At 40.7% G+C, this 13432-nt stretch overlaps 1 protein-coding gene across 1 annotated transcript in view; it reads left to right on the top strand.

The window, feature by feature from the left end:
* LOC135531122 (receptor-type tyrosine-protein phosphatase mu-like) overlaps positions 1-13432 on the top strand; it is a gene marked incomplete at its 5' end in the record, with an annotated part of 120569 nt that overhangs the window by 92631 nt on the left and 14506 nt on the right. The window contains one exon of the mRNA XM_064959240.1: positions 13148-13362. Coding sequence (XP_064815312.1) covers positions 13148-13362 — 215 coding nt within the window. The remainder of the gene's footprint in view (positions 1-13147; positions 13363-13432) is intronic.

Raw genomic sequence — 13432 nt, 5'->3', positions numbered from 1 at the left:
TTATATAAACAGAGAGAGAGAGAGAGAGAGAGATCAACCACTTATATAAAACAGAGAGAGAGAAAGAGAGAGGGAGAGTTCAACCACTTACATAAACAGAGGGAGAGAGAAAAATCAACCACTTATATAAACAAAGAGAGAGAGCGATCAATCACATATATAAACAGGGAGAGAGAGAGGGAGAGAGATATCAACCACTTATATAAACAGAGAGAGAAAGAGATCAACCACTTATATAAACAGAGAGAGAGAGGTCAACCACTTATATCAACAGAGAGAGAGAGAGATCAACCACTTATATAAACAGAGAGAGAGAGATCAATCACGTATATAAACACAGAGAGAGAGAGAGATCAACCCTTATATAAACGGAGAGAGAGAGATCAACCACTTATATAAACACAAAGAGAGGGAGAAAGAGAGAGAGAGATCAACCACTTACATAAACAGAGGGAGAGAGAAATAAACCACTTATATAAACAGAGACAGAGAGAGAGATCAACCACTTATATAAACCTTAGACAGAGAGAGAGATCAACAACTTATATAAACAGAGGGGGAGAGAGAGATCAACAACTTATATAAACAGAGGGGGAGAGGGAGACCAACCACTTATATAAACAGGGAGAGAGAGGGAGAGAGAGATCAACCACTTACATAAACAGAGAGAGAGAGATCAACCATGTATAGAAACAGAGAGAGAGAGAGATCAAACATTTATATAAACACAGAGAGAGAGAGAGATCAACCACGTATATAAACAGAGTGAGAGGGAGATAGATCAACCACTAATATAAATAGAGAGGGGAAGAGGGAGAGATCAACCACTTATATCAACAGGGTGAGAGAGGGAGAGAGATATCAACCACTTATATACAGAGAGAGAGAGAGATCAACCACTTATATAAACAGAGAGAGAGAGAGAGAGAGAGAGATCAACGACTTATATAAACACAGAGAGAGAGAAAGAGAGAGGGAGAGTTCAACCACTTACATAAACAGAGGGAGAGAGAAAAATCAACCACTTATATAAACAAAGAGAGAGAGCGATCAATCACATATATAAACAGGGAGAGAGAGAGGGAGAGAGATATCAACCACTTATATAAACAGAGAGAGAAAGAGATCAACCACTTATATAAACAGAGAGAGAGAGAGGTCAACCACTTATATCAACAGAGAGAGAGAGATCAACCACTTATATAAACAAAGAGAGAGAGAGAGATCAATCACGTATATAAACACAGAGAGAGAGAGAGATCAACCCTCATATAAACGGAGAGAGATCAACCACTTATATAAACACAAAGAGAGGGAGAAAGAGAGAGAGAGAGATCAACCACTTACATAAACAGAGGGAGAGAGAAATAAACCACTTATATAAACAGAGACAGAGAGAGAGATCAACCACTTATATAAACCTTAGACAGAGAGAGAGATCAACAACTTATATAAACAGGGGGGAGAGAGAGATCAACAACTTATATAAACAGGGAGAGAGAGGGAGAGCGAGATCAACCACTTATATAAACAGAGAGAGTCGAGAGAGAGAGAGATCAACCACTTATATAAACAGAGAGAAAGAGAGAAAGAGATCAACCACTTATATAAACAGAGAGAGAGAACAACCACTTATATAAATAGAGAGGGGAGAGGGAGAGATCAACCACTTATATAAACAGAGGGAGCGAGATCAACCACTTATATAAACAGAGAGAGAGAGAGATCATCCACTTATATAAACATTGAGAGAGAGAGATCAACCACTTATATCAACAGAGATAGAGAGAGAAGTCAACCAGTTGTATAAACAGAGAGAGAGAGAGAGATCAACCACATATAAACAGAGAGATAGAGAGAGAGAGATCATCCACTTATTTAAGCAGAGAGAGAGATCGACCACTTATATTAACAAAGAGATAGAGAGAGATCAACTACTTATATTAACAAAGAGAGAGATCAATCACTTATATAAACAGGGTGAGAGAGGGAGAGAGAGATCAACCACTTATATAAACAGAGGGTGAGAGAGAGATCAACCACTTATATAAACAGAGGGGGAGAGGGAGACCAACCACTTATATAAACAGGGAGAGAGAGGGAGAGAGAGATCAACCACTTATATAAACAGAGAGAGATCAACAACTTATATAAACAGAGGGGGAGAGAGAGATCAACAACTTATATAAACAGGGAGAGAGAGGGGGATAGAGATCAACACTTAAATAAACAGAGAGAGTGTACCGGCGTTCTTCGTTTGTCGAAAGAGAGTCGGACCGAAATCAGCGTGGTGGTTACACATGTCTTTAATGAAACAAATGACGATACATGAAATAACTTATAAATACAAAAACAACAAACGGAACGTAAAACCTATACAGCCTGTCTGGTGAACACTAACACAGAGACAGGAACAATCACCCACAAACACACAGTGAAACCACTTATATAAACAGAGAGAGAGAACAACCACTTATATAAACAGAGAGAGAGAGAGAGATCATCCACTTATATAAACATAGAGAGAGAGAGATCAACAACTTATATAAACAGAAGGGGGAGAGAGAGAGAGAGAGAGAGAGATCAACCACTTATATAAACAAAGAGAGAGAGAGAGATCAACCACTTATATGAACAGGGAGAGAGAGGGGGATAGAGAGATCAACCACTTAAATAAACAGAGAGAGAGAGATATCAACCACTTATATAAACAGAGAGAGAGAGAGATCAACCACTTATATAAACAAAGAGAGAGTGAGAGATCAATCACTTATATAAACAGGGAGAGAGAGAGATCAATCACTTATATAAACAGAGAGAGAGAGAGAGATCAACCACGTATATAAATAGAGAGCGGGAGAGAGTGAGATCAACCACATATAGACAGAAAGAGAGAGAGATCAACCACTTATATCATCAGAGAGAAACAGAGAGAAATCAACCACTGAAATAAACAGAGAGAGAGCGAGAGAGATCAACCACTTATATAAACGGAGAGAGAGAGATCAACAACTTATATAAACAGAAGGGGAGAGAGAGAGAGATCAACCACTTATATAAACAAAGAGAGAGAGAGATCAACCACTTATATGAACAGGGAGAGAGAGGGGGATAGAGAGATCAACCACTTAAATTAACAGAGAGAGAGAGATATCAACCACTTGTATAAACAGAGAGAGAGAGAGAGAGATCAACCACTTATATAAACAAAGAGAGAGTGAGAGATCAATCACTTATATAAACAGAGAGAGAGAGAGAGAGAGATCAATCACTTTTATAAACAGAGAGAGAGATATCAACCCTTTTATAAACGGAGAGATCAACCACTTATATAAACAGAGAGATAGAGAGAGAGAGACCAACCACTTTTATAAACAGGGAAAGAGAGGGAGAGAGAGATCAACCACTTATAAAAACAGAGAGAACGAGGGAGAGAGAGAGAGAGAGATCAATCACTTATATAAACAGAGAGAGGGAGAGATCAACCACTTATATAAACAGAGAGAGGGAGAGAGAGATCAACCACTTATATAAACAGAGAGAGATCAACCACTTATATAAACATAGAGAGAGAGAGATCATCCACTTATATAAACAGAGAGAGAAAGAGATCAACCACTTATATAAACAGAGAGAGAGATCAACCACTTATATAAATAGAGAGGGGGAGAGGGAGAGAACAACCACTTATATAAACAGAGAGATTGAGAGAGAGATCCACCACTTATATCAACACAGAGAGAGAGATCAACCTCTTATAAAAACAGAGAGAGAGAGAGAGATCAACCACATATATAAATAGAGAGGGGGAGAGAGTAAGATCAACCACATATATACAGAAAGAGAGAGAGATCAACCACTTATATCATCAGAGAGAAACAGAGAGAAATCAACCACTGAAATAAACAGAGAGAGAGCGAGAGAGATCAACCACTTATATAAACGGAGAGAGAGAGATCAACAACTTATATAAACAGAAGGGGAGAGAGAGAGAGATCAACCACTTATATAAACAAAGAGAGAGAGAGATCAACCACTTATATGAACAGGGAGAGAGAGGGGGATAGAGAGATCAACCACTTAAATAAACAGAGAGAGAGAGATATCAACCACTTGTATAAACAGAGAGAGAGAGAGAGAGAGATCAACCACTTATATAAACAAAGAGAGAGTGAGAGATCAATCACTTATATAAACAGAGAGAGAGAGAGAGATCAATCACTTTTATAAACAGAGAGAGAGATATCAACCCTTTTATAAACGGAGAGATCAACCACTTATATAAACAGAGAGATAGAGAGAGAGAGACCAACCACTTTTATAAACAGGGAAAGAGAGGGAGAGAGAGATCAACCACTTATAAAAACAGAGAGAGCGAGGGAGAGAGAGAGAGAGATCAATCACTTATATAAACAGAGAGAGGGAGAGATCAACCACTTATATAAACAGAGAGAGGGAGAGAGAGATCAACCACTTATATAAACATAGAGAGAGAGAGATCAACCACTTATATAAACAGAGAGAGAAAGAGATCAACCACTTATATAAACAGAGAGAGAGATCAACCACTTATATAAATAGAGAGGGGAGAGGGAGAGAACAACCACTTATATAAACAGAGAGATTGAGAGAGAGATCCACCACTTATATCAACACAGAGAGAGAGATCAACCTCTTATAAAAACAGAGAGAGAGAGAGATCAACCACATATATAAATAGAGAGGGGGAGAGAGTAAGATCAACCACATATATACAGAAAGAGAGAGAGATCAACCACTTATATCATCAGAGAGAAACAGAGAGAAATCAACCACTGAAATAAACAGAGAGAGAGCGAGAGAGATCAACCACTTATATAAACGGAGAGAGAGAGATCAACCACTTATATGAACAGGGAGAGAGAGATCAACCACTTAAATAAACAGAGAGAGAGATATCAACCACTTATATAAACAGAGAGAGAGAGAGATCAACCACTTATATAAACAGAGGGGGAGAGAGAGAGATCAACCACTTATATAAACAGAGAGAGAGATCAACCACTTATATAAACAGAGAGAGAGAGAGATCAACCACTTATATAAACAAAGAGAGAGAGAGAGAGAGATCAACCCTTTTATAAACGGAGAGATCAACCACTTATATAAACAGGGAGATAGAGAGAGAGAGACCAACCACTTATATAAACAGGGAAAGAGAGATCAACCACTTATAAAAACAGAGAGAGCGAGGGAGAGAGAGAGAGAGAGATCAATCACTTATATAAACAGAGAGAGGGAGGGAGAGAGAGAGAGAGAGATCAATCACTTATATAAACAGAGAGAGGGAGAGATCAACCACTTATATAAACAGAGAGAGAGAGAGAGATCATCCACTTATATAAACAGAGAGAGGGAGAGAGAGATCAACCACTTATATAAACAGAGAGAGAGATCAACCACTTATATAAACATAGAGAGAGATCATCCACTTATATAAACAGAGAGAGAAAGAGATCAACCACTTATATAAATAGAGAGGGGGAGAGGGAGAGAAAACCACTTATATAAACAGAGAGATTGAGAGAGAGAGAGATCCACCACTTATATCAACAGAGAGAGAGAGATCAACCTCTTATATAAACACAGAGAGAGAGAGAGAGAGAGAGAGAGAGAGAGAGATCAATCACTTTTATAAACAGAGAGAGAGATATCAACCCTTTTATAAACGGAGAGATCAACCACTAATATAAACAGAGAGATAGAGAGAGAGAGAGACCAACCACTTATATAAACAGGGAAAGAGAGGGAGAGAGAGATCAACCACTTATAAAAACAGAGAGAGCGAGGGGAGAGAGAGAGAGAGAGAGATCAATCACTTATATAAACAGAGAGAGGGAGAGAGAGATCAACCACTTATATAAACAGAGGGAGAGAGATATCAACCACTTATATAAACAGAGAGAGAGAGAGAGAGATCATCCACTTATATAAACAGAGAGAGGGAGAGAGAGGTCAATCACTTATATAAAAAGAGAGAGAGATCAACCACTTATATAAACATAGAGAGAGAGATCATCCACTTATATAAACAGAGAGAGAGAGATCAACCACTTATATAAATAGAGAGGGGGAGAGGGAGAGAACAACCACTTATATAAACAGAGAGATTGAGAGAGAGAGAGATCCACCACTTATATCAACAGAGAGAGAGAGAGATCAACCTCTTATAAAAACAGAGAGAAAGAGAGAGAGAGAGAGGGATCAACCACATATATAAATAGAGAGGGGGAGAGAGTGAGATCAACCACAATAAACAGAAAGAGAGAGAGATCAACCACTTATATCATCAGAGAGAAACAGAGAGAAATCAACCACTGAAATAAACAGAGAGAGAGCGAGAGAGATCAACCACTTATATAAACAGAAGGGGAGAGAGAGAGAGAGAGAGAGAGAGAGAGAGAGAGAGAGAGAGAGATCAACCACTTATATAAACAAAGAGAGAGAGAGATCAACCACTTATATGAACAGGGAGAGAGAGGGGGATAGAGAGATCAACCACTTAAATAAACAGAGAGATAGAGATATCAACCACTTATATAAACACAGAGAGAGAGAGAGATCAACCACTTATATAAACAGAGGGGGAGAGAGATCTCAACCACTTATATAAACAAAAGAGAGAGAGAGAGAGATAGATCAACCACTTATATAAACAGGGAGAGAGAGGGAGAGAGATATCAACCACTTATATAAACAGAGAGAGAGAGAGAGATCAACCACTTATATAAACAGAGGGGGAGAGAGAGAGATCAACCACTTATATAAACAGAGAGAGAGAGATCAACCACTTATATAAAAAGAGAGAGAGAGAGAGATCAATCACTTATATAAACAGAGAGAGAGAGAGAGATCAACCCTTTTATAAACGGAGAGATCAACCACTTATATAAACAGAGAGATAGAGAGAGGGACCAACCACTTATATAAACAGGGAAAGAGAGGGAGAGAGAGATCAACCACTTATAAAAACAGAGAGAGCGAGGGAGAGAGAGAGAGAGATCAACCACTTATATAAACAGAGAGAGGGAGAGAGAGATCAACCACTTATATAAACAGAGGGAGAGAGAGATCAACCACTTATATAAACAAAGCGAGAGATCAACCACTTATAAAAACAGAGAGAGCGAGGGAGAGAGAGAGAGATCAATCACTTATATAAACAGAGAGAGAGAGAGATCAACCACTTATATAAACAGAGGGGGAGAGAGATCTCAACCACTTATATAAACAAAAAGAGAGAGAGAGAGAGAGAGATAGATCAACCACTTATATAAACAGGGAGAGAGAGGGAGAGAGATATCAACCACTTATAAAAACAGAGAGAGCGAGAGAGAGATCAACCACTTATATAAACAGAGGGAGAGAGAGATCAACCACTTATATAAACAGAGAGAGAGATCAACCACTTATATAAACAGAGAGAGGGAGAGAGAGATCAACCACTTATATAAACAGAGAGAGAGAGAGAGAGATCAACCACTTATATAAACATAGAGAGAGAGAGATCATCCACTTATATAAACAGAGAGAGAGAGAGAGAGATCAACCACTTATATAAACAGAGAGAGAGAGAGAGAGAGATCAACCACTTATATAAACAGAGAGAGAGAGAAAGAGATCAACCACTTATATAAACAGAGAGGGGGAGAGGGAGAGAACAACCACTTATATAAACAGAGAGATTGAGAGAGAAATCAACCAGTTATATAAACAGAGAAAGAGACAGAGAGAGATCAACCACATATATAAACAGAGGGAGTGAGAGAGAGAGAGAGATCAACCACTTATATAAACAAAGCTTGCTTTGGCTAACTGCTCTGATAGCTAGCTGTTGGCTTAATGCTCTGATAGGTAACTGTTGGCTAAATGGTCTGATTGCTAGCTGTTAGCTGACTGCTCTGATAGCTAAATGTCTAACTGCTCTGATAGCTATCTGTTGGCTAACTGCTCTGATAACTAGCTGTTGGCTAACTGTCTAACTGTTCTGATAGCTAGCTGTTGGCAAACTGCTCTGATAGCTAATTGTTGGCTGACTGTAACTGCTCTGATAGCTAGCTGTTGGCTAAATGCTCTGATAGCTAGCTGTTGGCTAAATGCTCTGATAGCTAGCTGTTGGCTAACTGCTCTTATATCTAGCTGTTGTCTAAGTGCTACTGCTCTGATATGTAGCTGTTGGCTAACTACTCTGATAGCTAGCTGTTGGCTAACTGCTCTGATAGCTAGCTGTTGACTAACTACTCTGATAGCTTGCTGTTGGCTAACTGCTCTGATAGCTAGCTGTTGGCTAACTGCTCTGATAGCTAGCTGTTGGCTAACTGCTCTGATAAGTAGCTGTTGGCTAACTGCTCTGATATGTAGCTGTTGGCTAACTGCTCTGATAAGTAGCTGTTGGCTAACTACTCTGATAGCTAGCTGTTTGTTGGCTAACTGCTCTGATAGCTAGCTGTTGGCTAACTACTCCGATAGCTCGCTGTTGGCTAACTGCTCTGATAAGTAGCTGTTGGCTAACTGCTCTGATAAGTAGCTGTTGGCTAACTGCTCTGATAAGTAGCTATTGGCTAACTGCTCTGATAAGTAGCTATTGGCTAACTGCTCTGATAGCTAGCTATTGGCTAACTACTCTGATAGCTAGCTGTTGGCTAACTGCTCTGATAGCTCGCTGTTGGCTAACTGCTCTGATAGCTAGCTGTTGGCTAACTGCTCTGATAGCTCGCTGTTGGCTAACTGCTCTGATAGCTAGAGCTAGTGACCTACTTGGTGTTGTTGTTTTGCCGCCATGCACTCTTCTGTTTATTCCTCCTCTTCCATGATAAAATAGAATAATAAAACCATTTAGTTTTCTCATTAATTATTAGTAGCCTTTGTTGAAAGAGGAATGGAGGGGGAGGGGGGGCGCCTGAAGTATAGGCATATACACTGAACTGCACCATCTAGAAAAGTAGAGCGCTTGTATTTATTTTTGACTAGCTATAGCTTTTGGGGAAAACATGATAATAACAACAATTATATGTGGGGCAGTAGTGGTAATGAACGACCTGAGGCAACAAGGACACACACAAATAAGCAACACAACATGGTTTTAGATGTTTACCACGTATCTCAAGTGAAGCATAAAAAAAACACATTACTTCTCAACCTCCACAACGCCACTTTTAAGGCTGATTCTAGTCTGATTCTACCATGAAACCAAGATAATGCCTGTCATGGTAACCGTGTTGACAGTTAGCGTTAGCTTCTGAAGTAATGAAGCATGTAGCCATTAGCGCTAGCTGGTTGAGAGCCAGGCATGGCAGGCTGGCTGGAAAAGGTTATCTGTTTTTAGGAGTGACAGTTTGAGTTAGCATATTCGGAGTTGATGATCATTTAATGTGAGTGATTAGTGCAAACCCCACATATCATCTTGTTCATTTCATCGCAGACTTTATTTTGTATCATGTCACCCTAAATGCGTTCAGCACATGATAAACATGTGCCTTTAAAATACTTGAAAATTAGAATCACTAATATTTCAATATTAAAAAACAATTTAATTTCAGGAGTGAGGCCAATAACTATTTATTTTAGTCCCTTTCTGACCCCTTGAAATCCATTCTGACCCCTGAAATCCATTCTGTCCACTTGAAATCCATTCTGTACCCTTGAAATCCATTCTGTCCACTTGAAATCCATTCTGTACCATTGAAATCCATTCTGACCCCTTGAAATCCATTCTGACCCCTTGAAATCCATTCTGTCCCCTTGAAATCCATTCTGTCCCTTGAAATCCATTCTGTACCATTGAAATCCATTCTGACCCCTGAAATCCATTCTGTACCATTGAAATCCATTCTGTCCACTTGAAATCCATTCTGTACCATTGAAATCCATTCTGACCCCTTGAAATCCATTCTGACCCCTTGAAATCCATTCTGTCCACTTGAAATCCATTCTGTCCACTTGAAATCCATTCTGTACCCTTGAAATCCATTCTGTACCATTGAAATCCATTCTGACCCCTTGAAATCCATTCTGACCCCTTGAAATCCATTCTGTCCCCTTGAAATCCATTCTGTCCCTTGAAATCCATTCTGTACCCTTGAAGGCCATTCTGTCCACTTGAAATCCATTCTGTCCCCTTGAAATCCATTCTGTCCCCTTGAAAGCCATTCTGTCCACTTAAAATCCATTATGTCCACTTAAAATCCATTCTGTTTTGTGCTTTGTACTTTTAAGTATGTCTTGCTCTGTTGAAATGGCCTGCCCTAAATTTCTCAACCAATAAAGCAGAATAGGCTTTTCTTTGACCAGGCCTTTACTGATTAAACAGCAGACGGCTGTGACCTAACTAACAGTAGCTCAACACACTACCAGTGACTGTGACCTAACTAACAGTAGCTCAACACACTACCAGTGACTGTGACCTAACTAATAGTAGTTCAACACACTACCAGTGACTGTGACCTAACTAATAGTAGTTCAACACACTACCAGTGACTGTGACCTAACTAACAGTAGCTCAACACACTACGAGTGACTGTGACCTAACTAACAGTAGCTCAACACACTACGGGTGACTGTGACCCTGTGACCTAACTAACAGTAGCTCAACACACTACGGGTGACTGTGACCTAACTAACAGTAGTTCAACACACTACGGGTGACTGTGACCTAACTAACAGTAGCTCAACAAACTACTGGTGACTGTGACCTAACTAACAGTAGCTCAACACACTACGGGTGACTGTGACCTAACTAACAGTAGTTCAACACACTACGGGTGACTGTGACCTAACTAACAGTAGCTCAACACACTACCAGTGACTGTGACCAAACTAACAGTAGCTCAACACACTACGGGTGACTGTGACCTAACTAACAGTAGCTCAACACACTACGGGTGACTGTGACCTAACTAACAGTAGCTCAACACTACGGGGGACTGTGACCTAACTAACAGTAGTTCAACACACTACGGGTGACTGTGACCTAACTAACAGTAGCTCAACACACTACCGGTGACTGTGACCTAACTAACAGTAGCTCAACACTACGGGTGACTGTGACCTAACTAACAGTAGCTCAACACACTACGGGTGACTGTGACCTAACTAACAGTAGCTCAACACACTACGGGTGACTGTGACCTAACTAACAGTAGCTCAACACACTACGGGTGACTGTGACCTAACTAACAGTAGCTCAACACACTACTGGTGACTGTGACCTAACTAACAGTAGCTCAACACTACTGGTGACTGTGACCTAACTAACAGTAGTTCAACACACTACGGGTGACTGTGACCTAACTAACAGTAGCTCAACACACTACGGGTGACTGTGACCTAACTAACAGTAGCTCAACACTACGGGTGACTGTGACCTAACTAACAGTAGCTCAACACTACCAGTGACTGTGACCTAACTAACAGTAGCTCTACACTACTGGTGACTGTGACCTAACTAACAGTAGCTCAACACACTACCAGTGACTGTAACGGTACTTATGCTGATTTGTTGCTTACACCCCTCTCTTCTCCTCTCTTCTCTCTTCTTCCTCTCTTTCTCTTCCCTCTCTCTGTTCTCGTACCTAACCCTCTTTATGTATCTCCTATAAAAGTGCCCATAAATGGTAAGTCGCCAGCCTTCCCTGGTCCTGTTCTTGGGCTTGGTTTGGGGAAGGAGGTGATGTCGCAGGAACACACAGATACCAGTGAGAGAGCTGCTACATTGAATATGATTATTATTGTTTTAATTATTATTGCATGGCCAGTGGACATGCTAGCATTTCACTACCGTCTGTATGGTATCGTACCTCTTGTTTCCACCTTTGAAGCCGTTAGCCTAGCATGATGCCGTTAGCCTAGCATGAGGCCGTTAGCCTAGCATGAGGCCGTTAGCCTAGCATGATGCCATCACTGCATTTTCATGTCCGTCTCCCATGTCCTCACTTCCTTTTGTTATTTTTCAGTTGTTTTTGTTTGGTTGTATTGAGCAGTGTTGCTTCAGATGGTGCCTGCCTTCCTCAGCCATTGTTTTGTTGCTGTAGCCCACATCCTTCATGTCATAAACATGCTTCATCACATCTCCTGCCTCATTCTGCCACAATATGAGAGAGTGGTTGGATTCAGAGGTGTATCAAAAAAAGAATTAATTACATTTTAAAAAGTACAGCCTCTTTAATAATGTATTTATATTAGTGAGAACCCTCGGTACTACTTCTTCTCACAGCGTAGTCACAAAATTAGACCAATCACAAAACCACAATGTTCTCCAGTTGATACACAGTTGGAGCTGAGCCTTCTCCTCACCACCACATTCAACTCATACTGCAACTCTACCATGTCACGGCTACGTACCAATATCCACACTAACATACCACTTAGAATGTACGTACACCTCATAGCCTACCTGCTTCAAGTGGTAGTATGCTAGTATGGATATTGGAACCCGGGCCAATATCAGTCGATTACCATTATGCCTAGGGCCAGGAGTTACTCCTTGTCAGGGGGAAACTCCCGGTCCTATAGTATGTGACTCACATGACAGCATTATCTAGGCCTTATGACAGCATTATCTAGACCTTCCGACAGTATTGTCTAGGCCTGTACGACAGCATTATCTAGGCATTGTGGCAGCATTATCTAGGTCTTATGACAACATTATCTAGGCCTTATGTCAGCATTACCTAGGTGTATATGGCTGCATTATCTAGACCTTATGACAGCATTATCTAGGCTTGTATGACAGCGTTCTCTAGGTCTGTATGGCAGCATTATATAGGCCTAACGGCAGCTTTATGTCGCCCTTATGAAAGCATTATATAGGCCTTATGGCGGCCTTATCTAGGTCTGTAGAACAGCATTATCTAGACCTTATGACAGCATTATCTAGGCGTGTATGAAAGCATTATATAGGCCTTATGACAGCTTTATGTAGACCTTAAGACCACTATTATATAGGCCTTATAACAGCTTTATGTAGACCTTAAGACCACTATTATATAGGCCTTATGAAAACCCTTAAGGGTCATCAAGAGTTCACTCACTATCCTTACCTGCTGTACCTTCTTCTCCCCTCTCTCTGTGTGCGTTTGTGCCTGTCTGCCTGCCTGCCTGCTCTGTCCAGACGACAGCCAGACGCTGGGTGGTGGTGGTGGTAGCTGCAGCGACACCAGCAGTCTGGTCCAGTCTCACGGCCACTCCCTGAGAAAGAGGGAGGGGACAGTAGACGCGCCCTACCAGACGGGCCAGCTCCACCCTGCTATCAGAGTAGCCGACCTGCTGCAGCACATCACGCAGATGAAGTGTGCGGAGGGATACGGCTTCAAGGAGGAGTACGAGGTGAGATAGAATGTCACTTTTGACCTTTCAACTTTGACCTCCCTCTCGTTGAATCTCCGTGAGCTCGTTC

Source organism: Oncorhynchus masou, unplaced genomic scaffold (genome assembly GCF_036934945.1).
Source record: "Oncorhynchus masou masou isolate Uvic2021 unplaced genomic scaffold, UVic_Omas_1.1 unplaced_scaffold_1522, whole genome shotgun sequence".
Classification (NCBI taxonomy): Eukaryota; Metazoa; Chordata; class Actinopteri; order Salmoniformes; family Salmonidae; genus Oncorhynchus; species Oncorhynchus masou.
Note: the sequence above shows the minus strand (reverse complement) of the source record. Positions and strands in the feature narration are given on the sequence as shown.